The sequence below is a fragment of the Petromyzon marinus genome (genome assembly GCF_048934315.1).
Source record: "Petromyzon marinus isolate PM22_M1 ecotype Great Lakes invasive population chromosome 77 unlocalized genomic scaffold, UKy_Petmar_22M1.pri1.0 chr77_unloc.4, whole genome shotgun sequence".
Lineage (NCBI taxonomy): Eukaryota > Metazoa > Chordata > Hyperoartia > Petromyzontiformes > Petromyzontidae > Petromyzon > Petromyzon marinus.
The window spans coordinates 336,805-358,934 of NW_027422624.1; the positions used below are offsets into that span (position 1 = coordinate 336,805).

General features: G+C 52.3%; 1 protein-coding gene across 1 annotated transcript in view; it reads left to right on the top strand.

The window, feature by feature from the left end:
* Positions 1–22,130, top strand: part of LOC116937241 (uncharacterized) — a gene marked incomplete at its 3' end in the record, with an annotated part of 141,891 nt that overhangs the window by 5,946 nt on the left and 113,815 nt on the right. The window contains exons 2-4 of the mRNA XM_076058639.1: positions 6,581–6,844; positions 6,926–7,004; positions 13,243–13,385. Of these exons, the coding sequence (XP_075914754.1) occupies positions 6,581–6,844; positions 6,926–7,004; positions 13,243–13,385 (486 nt within the window). The remainder of the gene's footprint in view (positions 1–6,580; positions 6,845–6,925; positions 7,005–13,242; positions 13,386–22,130) is intronic.

A 22,130-nucleotide genomic window follows, 5' to 3' on the forward strand; every position in this document is an offset into this window, starting at 1 on the left:
CCGTTATCTTTCGGGGGTCGAGCGTCTTCGGTGGTCGGTCGCCGCTGGCTGGCTGGCAGCCGCGATGCAATGTGCGTGTTGCCCGTGTTTAATCAGAGATTTGTTCGCGAGGCAATTCAGATCTACAAACGCAGTGCACAATTTCAACCGAGAGGATGGTTTTCAAATTAAGCAACCATTGGAAAGATGTTCTAAATCGAACCAAACGTTAAACTGATTTTCATTGGTACAGCATATCTTTTCAAGTAGTGGTACCCCAAACTTTCGCTGCACAGGCGGGGGTGTTGCACTGCCGGTGCCATTCACTGAGCTGCACCTTTCACCATGCTAAGTCCGCCGATCAAATGCTACAATTTTTTTACGCTAATTCCTTTGTCAAGGCACCCTAATCCCTCTCACACAGCTTAAAGGTCGCGGTCTTAAGCTTGGCTCTGCGTTTCACTCCAGCGCTGTCCTCGAGACAGTCCGGTCCCTTCACCTGATGAAGGTTCGCTTGTGTTGTGGCCGAAACGTCCTGGTGATTTATGTTGTTTTTTATTTAATTTTTTTACCTACGTGGTGACTTTACCGAATAGAACCAAAGAGCTTCAAATCTAGAAGTGCCAAGATTTCTTCCTCTGGCTCGCCTTCTCACAAAGGACTTTTTTTGGTCTCCCTCTGTGTTGCGGGGTGTAGGGGGGCGTGGGTGGTGGGGGTTGTACGTGTGTCCGTGTGTGTGTGTATGTGTGTGTGTGTCCGTGTGTGATAGAGCGGTGGTGTAGCAGCGGTTAGCGCCACGCTGCGCTATGAACCCGGCGACACGGGTTCGATTCCCGCTCACGGCCAACACCATCGGCGACGATTATCTTAACCGGTCCCAGGCCTCCACCTAGGTCGACTCAGCCTCAAAATGAGTACCTGGCGCGGTGTGTAAGTAAACATCGCCACTGGGGGAGACAAAGGCGGCCGGGCGTGGCGCTGGCCACCCACCCCCTCGTGTTCCGTTACCGGCCTTCATAGGGTGCTGCTCGCTAACGGCACTTGCCCCTACAGTCTGTTACAGGCTACACGGGGGATCTTTGTTTTGTGAGTTTGCGTCAAGGCATGGTTCCCGGTCGCCCCTTGCTGGAGCCATCCCGCCATCAGGAATGTTTCGATGGTTTTTTTTTGTTATCCTGGATTTTCTGTTTGCACATGCGCAGGGTCACAATTAAGATGGTTTTTGTTGTTGTTGTTGTTGTGCTTTTCGCTCGTTGCGGTTGCAACACCCGGTTCAAGAGCCGCGTGGCTCACTGGGCTACGCCAACAATTCTCACCCTCTGCACTAATTAATCTGGAAGGAGGCGTGGGGGGGGGGGGGGGGCGGCCGGGTGCCCCCTGTCCGGTCGAGCCCTCTCCCCCCCCCCCCCCCTGCCCTTGCCGCCCAGCGTGACGCGCTTTTGCCTCGCGCTAGAGGGTGTGTCGGTGATGCTTTTGAGGTCAAACGTTTATTTTGCCCCGCAGTTTGGTACCGTGTGCCACCCGCAGTCACGGTTCTTGTACGTGACTCGAGCTATGTTGTCGCAGTGGTTTCCATCGTAGTGTTTTTTTATTTTTGAAGAGGAGATGCCCTTTGCCTGCGTGTGCAAATTCTTGTCGCTGCTGTCGCTGCTGGAAGGCAAAGGCGGCCGGGGAGCAGGGGCGGAGCCAGGATTTTCAGGCCGCACTTGCTCCGCCCCCACTCCCACACTAGCTCCGCCCCCACTACCAAACTAGCTCCGCCCTTACTCCCACACTAGCTCCGCCCCCACTCCCACACTAGCTCCACCCTCACTCCCACACTAGCTCCGCCCACACTCCCACACTGGCTCCGCCCACACTCCCACACTAGCTCCACCCTCACTCCCACACTAGCTCCGCCCACACTCCCACACTAGCTTTGTTCCCACTCCCGCACTGGCTCCGCCCCCTCGACAAGCTCCACCCCCCCTCCCACACTAGCTCCACCCCCAGACTAGCTCCACGCCCCCTTCCACACTAGCTCCACGCCCAGGGGCGGAGCCAGGATTTTCAGCCCGGGGTGACATTCGACAAATGTTAATTTCAAGAATGATTTAGAGAGAGTCAGGCTGTTGAACTTAGACGCCATCGGTTGGCGGACACACGCTCTGACAACGCAGTTGCACTCAGTCCGCCGGACCGAGTGTCGTACACTTACACGCAGAATGTTTCAGATTTTCGATGATCATTGAAACTTTGTCAAGGTGCCTCACTTCTCCCAACCAGCTTAAAGTCGCTACGAATCTTAACAGCGTTCATTGAAGCTCTGTGGATGTGTAGGCCTTTACTTTAACATCTATTTCTGTGACCAGTCACAAGCCAATCCCTTAGCTATTTCAATGCTAAATTACTAGTTGCCTCTGTGGATGTGTAGGTTTTGACTTTAACATAGCCATTCCTGTGACCAGTCACAAGCTAATCCCTCAGCTATTTGATATGTAAACCCCCTTGTCAAGGTGCCTCACTTCTCCCAACCAGCTTAAAAAGACGTTACAAATCTTAACATCGTTCATTGAAGCTCTGTCGTCCCGACAGGTCTGTACCTTTCACCTGAAGACGGCCGCTTGCGTTGTGGCCGAAACGTCGTGAGAATTTTATTGTGTTATTTTATTTTATTCTCATTCTACGTGACTTTACCGAAAGAACCAACGAAGACGGCGAGTTGAGTTGATGCCAAAGAGCTCCATTTTGGTCTCATCTGACCACAACACTTTCACCCAGTTGTCCTCTGAATCATTCAGATGTCCATTGGCAAACTTCAGACGGGCATGTGTATGTGCTTTCTTGAGCAGGGGGGACCTTGCGGGCGCTGCAGGATTTCAGTCCTTCACGGCGTAGTGTGTTACCAATTGTTTTCTTGGTGACTATGGTCCCAGCTGCCTTGAGATCATTGACAAGATCCTCCCGTGTAGTTCTGGGCTGATTCCTCACTGTTTTCATGATCATTGAAACTCCACGAGGTGAGATCTTGCATGGAGCCCCAGGCCGAGGGAGATTGACAGTTCTTTTGTGTTTCTTCCATTTGCGAACAATCGCACCAACTGTTGTCACCTTCTCACCAAGCTGCTTGGCAATGGTTTTGTAGCCCATTCCAGCCTTGTGTAGTTCTACAATCTTGTCCCTGATGTCCTTGGAGAGCTCTTTGGTCTTGGCCATGGTGGAGAGTTTGGAATCTTATTGATTTATTGCTTCTGTGGACAGGTGTCTTTTATACAGGTAACAAGCTGAGATTAGGAGCACTCCCTTTAAGAGTGTGCTCCTAATCTCAGCTCGTTACCTGTATAAAAGACACCTGGGAGCCAGAAATCTTTCTGATTGAGAGAGGGTCAAATACTTATTTCCCTCATTAAAATGCAAATCAATTTATAACATTTTTGACATGCGTTTTTCTGGATTTTGTTGTTATTCTGTCTCTCACTGTTCAAATAGACCTACCATTAAAATTATAGACTGATCATTTCTTTGTCAGTGGGCAAACGTACAAAATCAGCAGGGGATCAAATACTTTTTTCCCTCACTGTATTTCCTAGGATTTGATTAACTTTCATCCCCCTCCCCCCCGTCTGTATCCGGGGATCCGTGCTGTTATACTCGAGTTATTTTTTTTTTGATGTCCTGAGTTTTAGAGGTATAGCTAAGTTTCAGTTAAGTTTCTCGACTGTTGGAATTCATGTTCCTTGTTTGTTGTAAGGTCACGCAGATGGCAAGAGGTAGTAGAATTTACGGTGACTAACATTAGCATTAATATGACATGTATGAGCAGCGATAACCCACCGGGGAGATTATAGTCTGGCGTCTTTTTTGTTTGTTATCGTGGTGAGTGCGTGTGGACAGTCTTTGATGTCGACTGGATTTGTCGCTAAGTTCTGAACTTTAACCGTTGTATTGAGAGCAACGAAAGGGAGAATTACGTTAGAAATCGCCTGTGCTCTTGGCGACCTGGTTGTCTGTGCTCTTAAAAAGGGGGGGGGGGGCCCTTTGAAGTCCTGTAGATTTCCCCTCGAGTCTCAATCGTAATTTCCCTCCCTTATCCTCTTTGTTTTGGGTTTCATTACTTTTTGTGGCCCATCTCCGGCATCCTGTTGTGTGTGAGAATGGCAAACTCGTTTAAACAAAAAAATGGAGGAAGGCTTATATATACAGCAACAGCAAGTTGGCACAGTTAGGGGGGGCACAGGTGGTGCATCGGCCAGTCGTCTCAGTCATCTCAGTCAGTCGACCCGTGGCACCTGCTGGGTCTGCCCCGTGACCTCCTGCCAGCGGGCGTTCGACACTTCACGTGATAGCCTCGACGTGCACATGGGCTGGCACAAGCGTCGTGGTGACGTCACCGCCACTTGGTGGCGAATGGCGGTTGTTGTTGTGTCATTGTGTGTGTGTGTGTCACCGTGTGTGTGTGTGTCACCGTGTGTGTGTGTGTCACCGTGTGTGTGTGTGTCACCGTGTGTGTGTGTCACCGTGTGTGTGTGTGTCACTGTGTGTGTGTGTCACCGTGTGTGTGTGTCACCGATTTGGTAATAGCTGCTCAGTCAGAGGAGGAGTTGGAGACGCTGCTGCTGAGACTGGAGCGTGCCACTAAGAGGTGGGGCCTTACCATCAGCCCCACCAAAACTAAGCACCTGCCTGGGTATTTTGTACCATCGGACACTCCACCCCCACAACTCCCAATCGGTGATGGGGCAGTTGTGGAGAGAGTGGAGAGTTTCCCATACCTGGGCAGTGTGCTTATGACTGGCTCCAGTTTAACAGCAGAGGTCTCACTCCGAATCAGTCGAGCGGCAATATCTTTTCATCGGTTGCGTAACGCTGTGTGGAAGCTACCTGGTCTGTCGCTCCGCACTAAGCTTCAGGTCTTCTCGGCCACGGTCATTCCCTCCCTTCTCTACGCTTGCGAAACGTGGACCCCCCTAATGGAACATCTTCGCCGGTTAGAAACATTTAGGCTGGCCTGCCTACGATCCATCCTGGGTTTAACCAGACTGGATTGTGTGAGGAGCTCACAAATCCTTGAAGGATCTGGGCAGGGTCCCATCGGTGAGCTCCTCCGGCAGGCAAGGCTGCGATGGCTGGGTCATGTAGCCCGCATGCCCAGCCACCGCATGCCGAAACAGCTTTTGTTTGGCCGGATTGAGGGGGCTAAGCGGGCGCGGCACGGGCTAGAGAAGAGATGGAGTGATGTGGTACAGGAGGACGTGGAGCTGAGTGGACTTGCCGATGACCGGTACCAGCGGTGTCAAGATCGGCCTCTGTGGAGGAGGCTCGTGAAGGATGCTACTGGGCAGTTGGAGGCAGTCGCCCTCCAACAACAACGGAGGACGGAGGAGCGACGCTCAGAACAACGAGCGGAGCGCCGGGTGGCTAAAGCACAGCAGGTTGGCACAGTAGGGGGCACAGTGGTGCATCAGCCAGTCATCTCAGTCAGTCGACCCGTGGCACCTGGGTCTGCCCCGTGACCTCCTGCCAGCGGGCGTTCGACACTTCACGTGGCCTCAGGGTGCACATAGCCTGGCACAAGCGTCGTGGTTACGTCACCGCCACTTAGTGGCGAATGGCGGTTGTTGTTGTTGTGTGTCACTGCGTGTGTGTGTGTGTGTCACCGTGGGTGTGTCACTGTATCTCAGCAGCAGCGTCTCCAACTCCTCCTCTGACTGAGCAGCTATTACCAAATCATCAGCATACATAACGTGGTTGAGCAATAGGGAGCCATCCCTTGACCGCACCCGGGCATCGATCAGCCTCCCATTATATCTGTACCATATGGAGATTCCCCCGGTACAGCTATTGAAGGCTTCACGAACTACGTGGTCAAAATAGATGTTAAATAATGTGGGAGCCAGAGGACATCCCTGTCGCACTCCAAGGTGTACAGGGAATGGCTCTGACTCCCGGCCACGTAGTTTTATCCGGGCCCGCTCACCATCATGAAGGTCCTTAATGATCGTGAGCAGAGGGTCAGGTACTCCAAAAGCACGAAGAACGACCCAGAGCCCAGGCCTACTGATGGTATCATAGGCCGTGACCAGGTCAATAAAGCAGAGATGTAGGTCTTGCTGGAATTCCCTACACCTCTGTTGTAGCAGACGGACAGAAAATATGGCATCTGTGCAGGACCGCCCTTTCCTGAAACCGCATTGGGGCTCCGCAAGTCTCTCCTCAGCGTGCCTGGCAAGGCGATGTTGAATAATCCTTGCCAGGACCTTTCCCGGCACACTGAGGAGTGAGATGCCCCTGTAGTTGTTACAGTCTGTGCGGTCCCCCTTCTTAAAGAGGGGGAGACCACCAGGGCATCCTTCCAATCCTGCGGAACCCGTCCAGTGGTCCAGACCGTTGTTATGATGTCACAAGCGTCGTGGTGACGTCACCGCCACTTAGTGGCGAATGGCGGTTGTTGTTGTTGTCACTGTGTCACCTCCTCTCACACCTCCTCAGGACGAGGTGGACGTGGATGCCCTGCTGGAGGCCGGCCTGCCGCCCCCCTTCTCACCTCCTCTCCCCTCCCCTCTCTCTCACCACCTCCTCTCTCTCTCACCTCCTCTCTCTCACCACTTCCTCACCTCCTCAGGACGAGGAGGAGGAGGACGAGGGGGGGGACGAGGACGTGGATGCCCTGCTGGAGGCCGGCCTGCCGCCCCCGCGCAAGCGCGCCCGCCTTGACGACCGCCTTGACGACCGCCTTGACGACCGCCTTGACGACCGCCTTGACGACCGCCTCGACGACCGCCTCGACGACGCCGGGGGGGCGGCCGCCGGAGGCAGGGGGCGTCGCCGCGGCGACCGGCCCCGGGCGCCCCGTCTCCACGGCGACGGCGGGGAGGGGGGGGCGGCGGCGGGGGGGGAGGAGGGGGTGGGGGCCGAGGAAGAGGAGGAGGAGGAGGAGGAGGGGGGGGGCGACGAGGGGGGCGACGAGGGGGCTGTGGGCGAGGGGGGGGTGAGGGAGCCGGGATCGGTGCAGCCGCTGTCTGTCAAGATCAAGACGGTGCTCAAGAGTGAGTGTGGACTGTGTGTGTGTACACGTGTGTACACGTGTGTGTGTGTACGTGTGTGTACGTGTGTGCACGTGTGTGTGTACACGTGTGTACACGTGTGTGTACGTGTGTGTACGCGTGTGTGTACGCGTGTGTACATGTGTGTGTACGCGTGTGTACACGTGTGTGTACGTGTGTGGGTGTACACCCAGGACCCCATTCCAACCTAAAGTGGCCTGGTCTCAGTTATCTGATGAAAGTTGCAAGCGAGAATTTCATCATCGCTTGCGGCTGGGATTGGCATCGTCCCCGACTCCTCCTGATGTCGAGGGTAAATGGGCGAGGTTTAGGACTGTGACTCATGCAGCTGCAATGGCTGCTTTGGGTACGCGGTCCAGACCTCCCCAGACACCCTGGATGACAGAGGTGTTCAGGATGGTTGAGAAAAAGCGACAGGCCCACTGTCATCGGCTACAGAATCCAACGTCAGAGAATGAGGAGGCTTACCGCAGCCTTCGCTCGGAGGTTCGGAGAGCCGTGAGGCGCTGCAAGGATGGGTTGTGGTCGCGGGTTGCTGAGGAGATGGAGTCTGCCTCAGTGGCCCGTGATCACAAATCTCTATTTAACTCCATCAAAAAAGTAACCTGTAGCGCCACACCTATTACCATCATTAGGGGAAAAAACGGTGATCCAATCTCCGACCCCCAGGAACAGGTTTGGAGATTTGCTGAGCATTTCTGTGAGGTCCTGGGGGAGGGAGAATCCCTCAGCCAGGAAAACATCGTGGCACAAAGTGGGGATGGCCCTGCTGAGGCTGCGGTGCCTCAAATATTGGATGAAGTCACCCCCTGTGAGTGGCTGGCTGAGGTGCCATCTGTTGAGGAAGTACTGAAGGCGATCCGGAGTCTGAGACCATGAAAGGCAGCGGGCAGAGATGATCTCCCAAGCGAAATGCTGAGGGAGGGTGGCGTTTGTGCACAGACTGCCCTATATGACATCATAACAACAGTCTGGACCACTGGACGGGTTCCGCAGGATTGGAAGGATGCCCTGGTGGTCCCGCCCCTCTTTAAGAAGAGCGACCGCACAGACTGCAACAACTACAGGGGCATCCCTCACTCCTCGGTGTGCCGGGAAAGGTCCCGGCCTCGAACCACCCAATCTCGATCTGAAGCTTTCGTGACCGCGGTAATCCACAATCTTCGGTTCTGTCGGCAAGGTCATCACGCGGGCGGAAAAAAAATAACGGGCGCAAGGCAGGCGACCGCCTTCAGGTGTGAAACAAACACAGCGGGGGAGGGCTGCAGGCCGGCGTGGGAGAAAGGGCTGCTAGCGAGGAGAGTTCACGCGGGAATCTTTGTTGGTGGGCCCAACGCAGAGGGTAAGTGGGCGGAGCCAGGGAAGGAGTCTGTCCGTAAACCCTGGGATTTGAGGCTGCGGATGTGGGAGATTAGCAGGTCTAGATTTAAAGCTTTCGTGACTGCTAGGATCCATACTGTTTGGTTCTATTGGGTAAAGTCACGTAGGTGAAAATAAAATAACGATAAAATTCTCACGACGTTTCGGCCACAGCACCACAAAGCGGCCTTCATCAGGTGAAGGGACGAGACTGTCTGGAGGACAGACAGTCTCGTCCCTTCACCTGATGAAGGCCGCTTGTGTTGTTGTGGCCGAAACGTCTGGAGGACAGACAGTCTGGTCCCTTCACCTGATGAGGGCCGCTTGTGTTGTTGTGGCCGAAACGTCTGGAGGACAGACAGTCTGGTCCCTTCACCTGATGAGGGCCGCTTGTGTTGTTGTGGCCGAAACGTCTGGAGGACAGTCTCGTCCCTTCACCTGATGAGGGCCGCTTGTGTTGTTGTGGCCGAAACGTCTGGAGGACAGACAGTCTCGTCCCTTCACCTGATGAGGGCCGCTTGTGTTGTTGTGGCCGAAACGTCTGGAGGACAGACGGTCTCGTCCCTTCACCTGATGAGGGCCGCTTGTGTTGTTGTGGCCGAAACGTCTGGAGGATAGACAGTCTCGTCCCTTCACCTGATGAGGGCCGCTTGTGTTGTTGTGGCCGAAACGTCTGGAGGACAGACAGTCTCGTCCCTTCACCTGATGAGGGCCGCTTGTGTTGTTGTGGCCGAAACGTCTGGAGGACAGACAGTCTTGTCCCTTCACCTGATGAGGGCCGCTTGTGTTGTTGTGGCCGAAACGTCTGGAGGACAGACAGTCTGGTCCCTTCACCTGATGAGGGCCGCTTGTGTTGTTGTGGCCGAAACGCCTGGAGGACAGACAGTCTCGTCCCTTCACCTGATGAGGGCCGCTTGTGTTGTTGTGGCCGAAATGTCGTGATTTTTTTGTTATTTCATTTTCACCTACGTGACTTTACCCAATAGAACCAAAGAGTATGGATTAGCAGGTCAACGTTAAGACAGCCCAGCCACCGAGCCGGTGAACAGGAACGAGACACGTTCTCCCCCGCGGAGGCGAGCCGGTGGCAAGAACGTTGGGGTTGCTGGGTCAGTGGGCAAGGTCAACAACAACAACAACAACGTTGAGGTTGCTGGGTCAGTGGGCAGGGTCAACAACAACAACGTTGGGGTTGCTGGGTCAGTGGGCAGAGTCAACAACAACAACAACAACGTTGGGGTTGCTGGGTCAGTGGGCAAGGTCAACAACAACAACAACGTTGGGGTTGCTGGGTCAGTGGGCAGGGTCAACAACAACAACGTTGGGGTTGCTGGGTCAGGGGGCAGAGTCAACAACAACAACAACAACGTTGGGGTTGCTGGGTCAGTGGGCAAGGTCAACAACAACAACAACGTTGGGGTTGCTGGGTCAGTAGGCAGAGTCAACAACAACAACAACAACGTTGGGGTTGCTGGGGTTCAGTGGGCAGGGTCAACAACAACAACAACAACGTTGGGGTTGCTGGGTCAGTGGGCAGAGTCAACAACAACAACAACAACGTTGGGGTTGCTGGGTCAGTGGGCAGAGTCAACAACAACAACAACAACGTTGAGGTTGCTGGGTTCAGTGGGCAGGGTCAACAACAACAACGTTGGGGTTGCTGGGTCAGTGGGCAGAGTCAACAACAACAACAACAACGTTGGAGTTGCTGGGTCAGTGGGCAGAGTCAACAACAACAACAACAACGTTGGGGTTGCTGGGTCAGTGGGCAGGGTCAACAACAACAACAACAACGTTGGGGTTGCTGGGTCAGTGGGCAAGGTCAACAACAACAACAACGTTGGGGTTGCTGGGTCAGTAGGCAGAGTCAACAACAACAACAACAACAACGTTGGGGTTGCTGGGGTTCAGTGGGCAGGGTCAGCAACAACAACAACAATGGCGGCACCACCACCACGTGGTGCTGCGTTTAGCACAATGTGCCCCGACCTGTGAGGGCGGGGCACAAGCCGGAGTGAGTAGGTTAAAGGTCGAGTTTTATAAGGGGGGCACCCCGGGGTGAGCAGCCCCTACCCACCCAGCCCCCACCCAGCCCCTCCCCACCATCCCCTCTCCACCCAGCCCCACCCCTACCATTTTTTTTTAATACCCGAACGTCCGGACACACGTGGACAGACATCCACAGACATACACAATTAATCCCCTGCCTCCTGTGAGAATGCTGGTTGGGCTTCCAGTCCATATAAGGGCACCACGGGGTGACCAGCCCCTCCCCACCCCTGCCCCTCCCCACCCTCCCCTCCCCACCCAGCCCCTCTCTACCCACCCAGCCCCTCCCCACCCTCCCCTCCCCACCCAGCCCCTCCCCACCCTCCCCTCCCCACCTAGCCCCTCCCTCCCCACCAAGCCCCTCCCCACCGCCCCCTCCCCACCCAGCCCCACCGCTCCCATTTGTGTATGCACGACGGACGGACACAATAATAATCCCCTGTGGGCTGGTGGTGGTGGTGTAGTAAACCAGGAGGTTCCTGCCGGTAAAAACCCCCTAAGAGCAAGGGACACACACACGGTGAGAGAGATGCACAGAGAGACACACACATGGTAAGAGAGATGCACAGAGAGAGACACACATGGTGAGAGAGATGCACAGAGAGAGAGAGAGAGACACACATGGTGAGAGAGATGCACAGAGAGAGAGAGAGAGACACACATGGTGAGAGAGATGCACAGAGAGAGAGAGACACACACATGGTGAGAGAGATGCACAGACAGAGAGAGACACACACAGAGAGAGTCGTAAATAACAGCTGACGTTGGCAGGTAGGATGGAAACATCGCAGTCGGTTAAGACTTTTACCTGGTTGATAACGTCCTTCCAACGATTGCTCAGCTTGTACCCATCTTCTCGGTTGAAGTTGCGTGTCTGTGTTCGTACATCTGGATGGCTTCATGAACAAATGTCTGATGATAGCCGGTGGGTTTGCAGAGTTACCTCCGTCTTGGAAAAGTCAATTTCGTGTGAGCCCACGTCGTTAAAACAATGATCGGCAACGGGGGAGGTATTGGTCCTACCGTGTTTCAGATCTGCCTCGTGTTCGCGAACCTGGTCAAGGTCTATGATACCATCAGTAGGCCTGGGCTCTGGGTTGTTCTTCGTGCTTTTGGAGTACCTGACCCTCTGCTCACGATCATTAAGGACCTTCATCATGGTGAGCGGGCCCGGGTAAAAACTACGTGGGTGGGAGTCAAAGCCATTCCCCGTACACCTTGGGGTGCGGCAGGGATGTCCTCTGGCTCCCAGATTATTTAACATCTATTTTGACCACGTAGGTCGTGAAGCCTTCAATAGCTGTGCCGGGGGAATCTCCATTTGGTACAGATATAATGTGAGGCTGATCGATGCTCGGGTGCGGTCAAGGGATGGCTCCCTATTGCTCAACCACGTTATGTATGCCGATGATTTGGTAATAGCTGCTCATTCAGAGGAGGAGTTGGAGACGCTGCTGCTGAGACTGGAGCGTGCCACTAAGAGATGGGGCCTTACCATCAGCCCCACCAAAACTAAGCACCTGCCTGGGTACCATCGGACACTCCACCCCCTCAACTCCCAATCGGTGATGGGGCAGTTGTGGAGAGAGTGGAGAGTTTCCTATACCTGGGCAGTGTGCTTATGACCGGCTCCGGTTTAATAACAGAGGTCTCCGAATCAGTTGAGCGGCAATATCTTTTCATCGATTGTGTAACGCTGTGTGGAAGCTACCCGGTCTGTCGTTCCGCACTAAGCTTCAGGTCTTCTCGGCCATGGTCATTCCCTCCCTTCTCTACGCTTGCGAAACATGGACCCCCCTAATGGAACATCTTCGCCGGTGAGAAACAGGCTAGCCTGCCTACGATCCATCCTGGGTTTAACCAGGCTGGATTGTGTGAGGAGCTCACAAATCCTTGAAAGATCTGGACAAGGTCCCATCGGTGAGCTCCGGCGGGCAAGGCTGCGTTGGCTGGGTCATGTAGCCCGCATGCCCAGCCACCGCATGCCGAAACAGCTTTTGTTCGGCCGGATCGAGGAGGCTAAACGGGCGCGGCACGGGCTAGAGAAGAGATGGAGTGATGTGGTACAGGAGGACGTGGAGCTGAGTGGACTTGCCGATGACCGGTACCAGCGGTGTCAAGATCGGCCTTTGTGGAGGAGGCTCGTGAAGGACGCTACTGGGCAGTTGGAGGCAGTCGCCCTCCAACAACACCGGAGGGCAGAGGAGCGACGCTTACAACAACGAGCGGAGCGCCGGGTGGCTAAAGCACAGCAGGTTGGCACAGTAGGGGGCACAGGTGGTGCATCAGCCAGTCATCTCAGTCAGTCGACCCGTGGCACCTGGGTCTGCCCCGTGACCTCCTGCCAGCGGGCGTTCGACACTTCACGTGGCGTCAAGGTGCACATGGCCTGGCACAAGCGTCGTGGTGACGTCACCGCCACTTAGCGGGGAATGGCAGTTGTTGTGTGTACTTGTGTGTACCTGTGTGTGTGTACCTGTGTGTGTGTACCTGTGTGAGTACCTGTGTGTGTACCTGTGAGTGTGTGTACATGTGTGTACCTGTGTGAGTACCTGTGTGTACCTGTGTGTGTGTACCTGTGTGTGTGTGTGTATATATATACCGTCTGTGTACCTGTGTGTGTGTAAATATACCGTCTGTGTACCTGTGTGCGTGTGTGCGCGCACATCCCCAAGTCCGTATGAAGCCCTCTCTCCATCCCCTCTCCCACCCTCCCCCCCACCGTGCCACCCACCCACTACCCTCCCCCCCCCACCGTGCCACCCACCCACTACCCTACCCTACCCTCGCCCCCCCACCGTGCCCTCCACAGCACGTGGCCGCCCGGCCGTGGAGCCATTGCCGGACGGCTGGATCTCGACTCTGCACAACACGGGGGTGCCCGTGTACCTTCACAGGCCTACGCGCGTGGTCACATGGGCACGGCCGTACTTCCTCGGGACGGGCAGCATACGGGTACGAAGCCTGCTACGTGGGGGTGGGGGAGTGGACGGGAGTGGGGGGGGGGGGGCACGGTGGTACGGGGCGAGGGGGTGGGGGGTGTAAGGGTGGGCATCTTGACTCCCACCCCTGAGTAGTCATAGCGCATAGCCCATAGTCATAGCCCATAGCCATAGCCCATAGTCATAGCCATAGCCCATAGTCATAGCCCATAGTCATAGCCCATAGCCATAGCCCATAGTCATAGCCCATAGTCATAGCTCATAGCCATAGCCCACAGTCATAGCCCATAGTCATAGCTCATAGCCATAGCCCAAAGTCATAGCCTATAGCCATAGTCATAGCCCATAGTCATAGCCCATAGTCATAGCCCATGGTCATAGCCCATGGTCATAGCCCATAGTCATAGCCCATAGTCATAGCTCATAGCCCATAGTCATAGCCCATAGCCATAACCCATAGCCATAGTCATAGCCCATAGTCATAGCCCATAGTCATAGTCATTCCCCATAGCCATAGCCCATAGTCATAGCCCATAGCCATAGCCCATAGTCATAGCCCATAGCCATAGTCATAGCCCAGTCATAGCCCATAGCCATAGCCCATAGTCATAGCCCATAGCCATAGCCCATAGTCATAGCCCATAGTGATAGCCCATAGCCCATAGGCATTAGCCCATAGTCATAGCCCATAGTCATAGCTCATAGTCATAGCCCATAGTCATAGTCATAGCCCATAGTCATAGCCCATAGTCATAGCTCATAGCCATAGCCCATAGTCATAGCCCATAGCCATAGTCATAGCCCATAGTCATAGCCCATAGTCATTGCCCATAGCCATAGCCCACAGCCATAGCCCATAGCTCATAGTCATAGCCCATAGTCATAGCCCATAGTCATAGCCCACAGTCATAGCCCATAGTCATAGCTCATAGCCATAGCCCATAGTCATAGCCCATAGTCATAGCCCATAGTCATAGCCCTTAGTCATAGCCCATGGTCATAGCCCATAGTCATAGCCCATAGTCATAGCACATAGTCATAGCCCATAGTCATAGCCTATAGTCATAGCTCATAGCCATAGCCCATAGTCATAGCTCATATCCATAGCCCATTGTTATAGCCCATAGTCATAGCCCATAGTCATAGTCATACCCCATAGCCATAGCCCATAGTCATAGCCATAGCCCATGGCCATAGCCCATAGCCCTAGTCATAGCCCATAGTTATAGCCCATAACCATAGCCCATAGTCATAGCCCATAGCCCATAGTCATAGTGCATAGTCATAGCCCATAGCCCATAGTCATAGCCCGTAGTCATAGCCCGTAGTCATAGCCCATAGTCATAGCCCATAGCCATAGCCCACAGCCATAGCCCATAGTCATAGCTCAGTTATAGCCCATAGTCATAGCCCATAGTCAGCTCATAGCCATAGCCCATAGTCATAGCCCATAGCAATAGCATAGCCCATAGTCATAGTCATAGCCCATGGTCATAGCCCATAGTCATAGCTCATATCCATAGCCCATAGTCATAGCCCATAGTCATAGCCCATCGTCATAGCTCATAGCCATAGCCCATAGTCATAGCCCATAGCCATAGCCCATAGTCATAGCCCATAGCCATAGTCATAGCCCATAGCCATAGCCCATGGCCATAGCCCATAGTCATAGCCCATAGCCCGTAGTCATAACCCATAGCCATAGCCCATAGTCATAGGCCATAGCCCATAGACCATAGCCATAGCCCATAGTCATAGCCCATAGTCATAGCCCATAGTCATAGCCCATACCCATAGCCCATAGTCACAGCCCATAGCCATAGCCCATAGTCATAGCCCATAGCCCATAGTCATAGCCCATAGCCATAGCCCATAGGCATAGCCCATACCCATAGCCATAGCCCATAGTCATAGCCATAGCCCATAGCCATAGCCCTTAGTCATAGCCCATAGTCATAGCCCATAGCCATAGCCCATATTCATAGCCCATAGCCATAGCCTATAGCCCATAGCCCATAGTCATAGCTCATAGCCCATAGTCATAGCCCATAGTCATAGCCCATAGTCATAGCCCATAGTCATAGCCCATAGTCATAGCCATAGCCCATAGTCATAGTCCATAGCCATAGCCCATTGTCACAGCCCATAGTCATAGCCCATAGTCATAGCCATAGCTCGTAGCCCATAGTCATAGCCCATAGTCATAGCCCATAGTCATAGCCCATAGCCCATAGCCATAGCCCATAGTCATAGCCCATAGTCATAGCCCATAGCCATAGCCCATAGTCATAGCCCATAGCCATAGCCCATAGCCATAGCCCATTGCCATAGCCCATAGCCATAGCCCATAGTCATAGTCATAGCCCATAGTCATAGCCCATAGTCATAGCCCATAGCCATAGCCCATAGCCATAGCCCATAGGCCATAGGCATAGCCCATAGCCATAGCCCATAGTCATAGCCCATAGTCATAGCCCATAGCCCATAGTCATAGCCCATAGCCATAGCCCATAGTCATAGCCCATAGTCATAGCCCATAGCCCATAGTCATAGTCCATAGTCATAGCCCATAGTCATAGCTCATAGTCATAGCCCATAGTCATAGCCCATAGTCATAGTCATAGCCCATAGTCATAGCTCATAGCCATAGCCCATAGTCATAGCCCATAGCCATAGTCATAGCCCATAGTCATAGCCCATAGTCATAACCCATAGTCATAGCCCATAGTCATTGCCCATAGCCATAGCCCACAGCCATAGCCCATAGTCATAGCTCATAGTCATAGCCCATAGTCATAGCCCATAGTCATAGCCCATAGTCATAGCTCATAGCCATAGCCCGTAGTCATAGCCCATAGCCATAGCCCATAGTCATAGCCCATAGCCATAGGTCATAGTCATAGCCCATTGCCATAGCCCATAGTCATAGCCATAGCCCATAGCCATAGCCCATAGCCATAGCCCTAGTCATAGTCCATAGTCATAGCCCATAGTCATAGTCCATAGCCATAGCCCATAGTCATAGCCCATAGCCATAGCCCATAGTCATAGCCCATAGTCATAGCCCATAGCCATAGCCCATAGTCATAGCCCATAGTCATAGCCCATAGTCATAGCCCATAGTCATAGCCCATAGTCATAGCTCATAGCCATAGCCCATAGTCATAGCCCATAGCCATAGTGATAGCCCATAGTCATAGTCATTCCCCATAGCCATAGCCCATAGTCATAGCCATAGCCCATAACCATAGTCATAGCCCATAGTCATAGCCCATGGTCATAGCCCATAGCCATAGCCCATAGTCATAGCCCATAGCCATAGCCCATAGTCATAGCCCATAGTGATAGCCCATAGCCCATAGGCATTAGCCCATAGTCATAGCCCATAGTCATAGCTCATAGTCATAGCCCATAGTCATAGCCCATAGTCATAGTCATAGCCCATAGTCATAGCCCATAGTCATAGCTCATAGCCATAGCCCATAGTCATAGCCCATAGTCATAGCCCATAGCCATAGTCATAGCCCATAGTCATAGCCCATAGTCATAACCCATAGTCATAGCCCATAGTCATTGCCCATAGCCATAGCCCACAGCCATAGCTCATAGTCATAGCCCATAGTCATACCCCATAGTCATAGCCCACAGTCATAGCCCATAGTCATAGCTTATAGCCATAGCCCATAGTCATAGCCCATAGCCATAGTCATAGCCCATAGTCATAGCCCATAGTCATAGTCCATGGTCATAGCCCATAGTCATAGCCCATAGTCATAGCACATAGTCATAGCCCATAGTCATAGCCTATAGTCATAGCTCATAGCCATAGCCCATAGTCATAGCTCATAGCCATAGCCCATTGTTATAGCCCATAGCCATAGTCATAGCCCATAGTCATAGCCCATAGTCATAGTCATACCCCATAGCCATACCCCATAGTCATAGCCATAGCCCATAGCCATAGCCCTTAGCCATAGCCCATAGTCATAGCCCATAGCCCATAGCCATAGCCCATAGTCATAGCCCGTAGTCATAGCCATAGTCATAGCCCATAGTCATAGCCCATGGTCATAGCCCATAGCCATAGCCCATAGTCATAGCCCATAGCCATAGCCCATGGTCATAGCCCATAGTGATAGCCCATAGCCCATAGGCATTAGCCCATAGTCATAGCCCATAGTCATAGCTCATAGTCATAGCCCATAGTCATAGCCCATAGTCATATTCATAGCCCATAGTCATAGCCCATAGTCATAGCTCATAGCCATAGCCCATAGCCATAGCCCATAGTCATAGCCCATAGTCATAGCCCATAGCCATAGTCATAGCCCATAGTCATAGCCCATAGTCATAACCCATAGTCATAGCCCATAGCCCATAGCCATAGTCATAGTCATAGCCCATAGTCATAGCCCATAGTCATAACCCATAGTCATAGCCCATAGTCATTGCCCATAGCCATAGCCCACAGCCATAGCCCATAGTCATAGCTCATAGTCATAGCCCATAGTCATAGCCCATAGTCATAGCTCATAGCCATAGCCCATAGTCATAGCCCATAGCCATAGCCCATAGTCATAGCCCATAGCCATAGTCATTGCCCATAGTCATATCCCATAGTCATAGTCATACCCCATAGCCATAGCCCATAGTCATAGCCCATAGCCATAGCCCATAGCCATAGCCCTAGTCATAGCCCATAGTCATAGCCCATAGTCATAGCCCATAGTCATAGCCCATAGTCATAGCCCATAGTCATAGCCCATAGTCATAGCCCATAGCCCATAGTCATAGCCCATAGTCATAGCCCATAGTCATAGCCATAGCCCATAGTCATTGCCCATAGCCATAGCCCACAGCCATAGCCCATAGTCATAGCTCAGTTATAGCCCATAGTCATAGCCCATAGTCATAGCCCATACTCATAGCTCATAGCCATAGCCCATAGTCATAGGCCATAGCCATAGTCATAGCCCATAGTCATAGCCGATAGTCATAGCCCATGGTCATAGCCCATAGTCATAGCCCATAGTCATAGCTCATATCCATAGCCCATAGTCATAGCCCATAGCCCATAGTCATAGCCCATAGCCATAGTCATAGCCCATAGTCATAGTCATAGCCCATAGCCATAGCCCATAGTCATAGCCATAGCCATAGCCCATTAGCCATAGCCCATAGTCATAGCCCATAGCCATAGCAATAGCCATAGCCCATAGTCATAGCCCATAGCCACAGCCCATAGTCATAGCCCATAGTCATAGCCCATAGCCATAGCCCATAGTCATAGCCCATAGCTATAGCCCATAGTCATAGCCATAGCCCATAGCCTATAGCCATAGCCCATAGCCATAGCTCATAGCCATAGCCCATAGTCATAGCCCATAGTCATAGCTCATAGCCCATAGTCATAGCCCATAGCCATAGCCCATAGTCATAGCCATAGCCCATAGCCATAGCTCATAGCCATAGCCCATAGCCATAGCCCATAGTCATAGCCCATAGCCATAGCCCATAGTCATAGCCCATAGTCATAGCCATAGCCCATAGGCATATCCCATAGCCATAGCCCATAGCCATAGCCCATAGCCTTAGCCCATAGTCATAGCCCATAGTCATTGTCATAGCCCATACCCATATCCCATAGTCATAGCCCATAGCCATAGCCCATAGCCATAGCCCATATTCATAGCCCATAGCCATAGCTCATAGCCATAGCCCATAGTCATAGCCCATAGCCATAGCCCATTGTCATAGCCCATAGCCATAGCCCATAGTCCTAGCCCATAGCCATAGCCCATGGTCATAGCCATAGCCCATAGCCATAGCCTATAGCCATAGCCCATAGCCATAGCCCATAGCCATAGCCCATAGCCATAGCCCATAGCCATAGCCCATAGTCATAGCTCATAGCCCATAGTCATAGCCCATAGTCATAGCCCATAGTCATAGCTCATAGCCATAGCCCATAGCCATAGCCCATAGTCATAGCTCATAGCCCATAGTCATAGCTCATAGCCATAGCCCATAGTCATAGCCCATAGCCATAGCCCATAGTCATAGCCATAGCCCATAGCCATATCGCATAGCCCATAGCCATAGCCCATAGCCATAGCCCATAGTCATAGCCCATAGCCATAGCCCATAGTCATAGCCCATAGTCATAGCCATAGCCCATAGCCTTAGCCCATAGCCATAGCCCATAGTCATAGCCCATAATCATAGTCGTAGCCCATACCCATAGCCCATAGTCATAGCCCATAGCCCATAGTCATAGCCCATAGCCATAGCTCATAGCAATAGCCATAGCCCATAGTCATAGCCCATAGTCATAGCCATAGCCCATAGTCATAGCCCATAGCCATAGCCCATAGTCATAGCCCATAGCCATAGTCATAGCCATAGCCCATAGCCATAGCCTATAGCCATAGCCCATAGCCATAGCCCATAGCCATAGCCCACAGTCATAGCTCATAGCCATAGCCCATAGTCATAGCCCATAGTCATAGCCCATAGTCATAGCTCATAGCCATAGCCCATCATCATAGCCCATAGCCATAGCCCATAGTCATAGCCATAGCCCGTAGCCCATAGTCATAGCCCATAGTCATAGCCATAGCCCATAGTCATAGCCCATAGTCATAGCCCATAGCCCATAGCCCATATCCATAGCCCATAGTCATAGCCCATAGTCATAGCCCATAGTCATAGCTCATAGCCATAGCCCATAGTCATAGCCCATAGCCATAGCCCATAGTCATAGCCCATAGCCATAGCCCATAGTCATAGCCATAGCCCATAGCCCATAGTCATAGCCCATAGCCATAGCCCATAGTCATAGCCCATAGACCATAGCCATAGCCCATGGTCATAGCCCATAGTCATAGTCATAGCCCATACCCATAGCCCATAGTCATAGCCCATAGCCATAGCCCATAGCCATAGCCCATAGTCATAGCCCATAGCCCATAGTCATAGCCATAGCCATAGCCCATAGTCCTTAGTCATAGCCCATAGCCATAGCCCATAGTCATAGCCCATAGCCATAGCCCATATTCATAGCCCATAGCCATAGCCTATAGCCATAGCCCATAGCCCATAGCCATAGCCCAAAGCCCATAGTCATAGCTCTTAGCCCATAGTCATAGCCCATAGTCATAGCCCATTGTCATAGCCCATAGTCATAGCTCATAGCCATAGCCCATAGTCATAGCCCATTGTCATAGCCCATAGTCATAGCCCATAGTCATAGCCATAGCTTGTAGCCCATAGTCATAGCCCGTAGTCATAGCCCGTAGTCATAGCCCATAGTCATAGCCCATAGCCATAGCCCACAGCCATAGCCCATAGTCATAGCTCAGTTATAGCCCATAGTCATAGCCCATAGTCAGCTCATAGCCATAGCCCATAGTCATAGCCCATAGCAATAGCATAGCCCATAGTCATAGTCATAGCCCATGGTCATAGCCCATAGTCATAGCTCATATCCATAGCCCATAGTCATAGCCCATAGTCATAGCCCATCGTCATAGCTCATAGCCATAGCCCATAGTCATAGCCCATAGCCATAGCCCATAGTCATAGCCCATAGCCATAGTCATAGCCCATAGCCATAGCCCATGGCCATAGCCCATAGTCATAGCCCATAGCCCGTAGTCATAACCCATAGCCATAGCCCATAGTCATAGGCCATAGCCCATAGACCATAGCCATAGCCCATAGTCATAGCCCATAGTCATAGCCCATAGTCATAGCCCATACCCATAGCCCATAGTCACAGCCCATAGCCATAGCCCATAGTCATAGCCCATAGTCATAGCCCATAGCCATAGCCCATAGGCATAGCCCATACCCATAGCCATAGCCCATAGTCATAGCCATAGCCCATAGCCATAGCCCTTAGTCATAGCCCATAGTCATAGCCCATAGCCATAGCCCATATTCATAGCCCATAGCCATAGCCTATAGCCCATAGCCCATAGTCATAGCTCATAGCCCATAGTCATAGCCCATAGTCATAGCCCATAGTCATAGCCCATAGTCATAGCCCATAGTCATAGCCATAGCCCATAGTCATAGTCCATAGCCATAGCCCATTGTCACAGCCCATAGTCATAGCCCATAGTCATAGCCATAGCTCGTAGCCCATAGTCATAGCCCATAGTCATAGCCCATAGTCATAGCCCATAGCCCATAGCCATAGCCCATAGTCATAGCCCATAGTCATAGCCCATAGCCATAGCCCATAGTCATAGCCCATAGCCATAGCCCATAGCCATAGCCCATTGCCATAGCCCATAGCCATAGCCCATAGTCATAGTCATAGCCCATAGTCATAGCCCATAGTCATAGCCCATAGCCATAGCCCATAGCCATAGCCCATAGGCCATAGGCATAGCCCATAGCCATAGCCCATAGTCATAGCCCATAGTCATAGCCCATAGCCCATAGTCATAGCCCATAGCCATAGCCCATAGTCATAGCCCATAGTCATAGCCCATAGCCCATAGTCATAGTCCATAGTCATAGCCCATAGTCATAGCTCATAGTCATAGCCCATAGTCATAGCCCATAGTCATAGTCATAGCCCATAGTCATAGCTCATAGCCATAGCCCATAGTCATAGCCCATAGCCATAGTCATAGCCCATAGTCATAGCCCATAGTCATAACCCATAGTCATAGCCCATAGTCATTGCCCATAGCCATAGCCCACAGCCATAGCCCATAGTCATAGCTCATAGTCATAGCCCATAGTC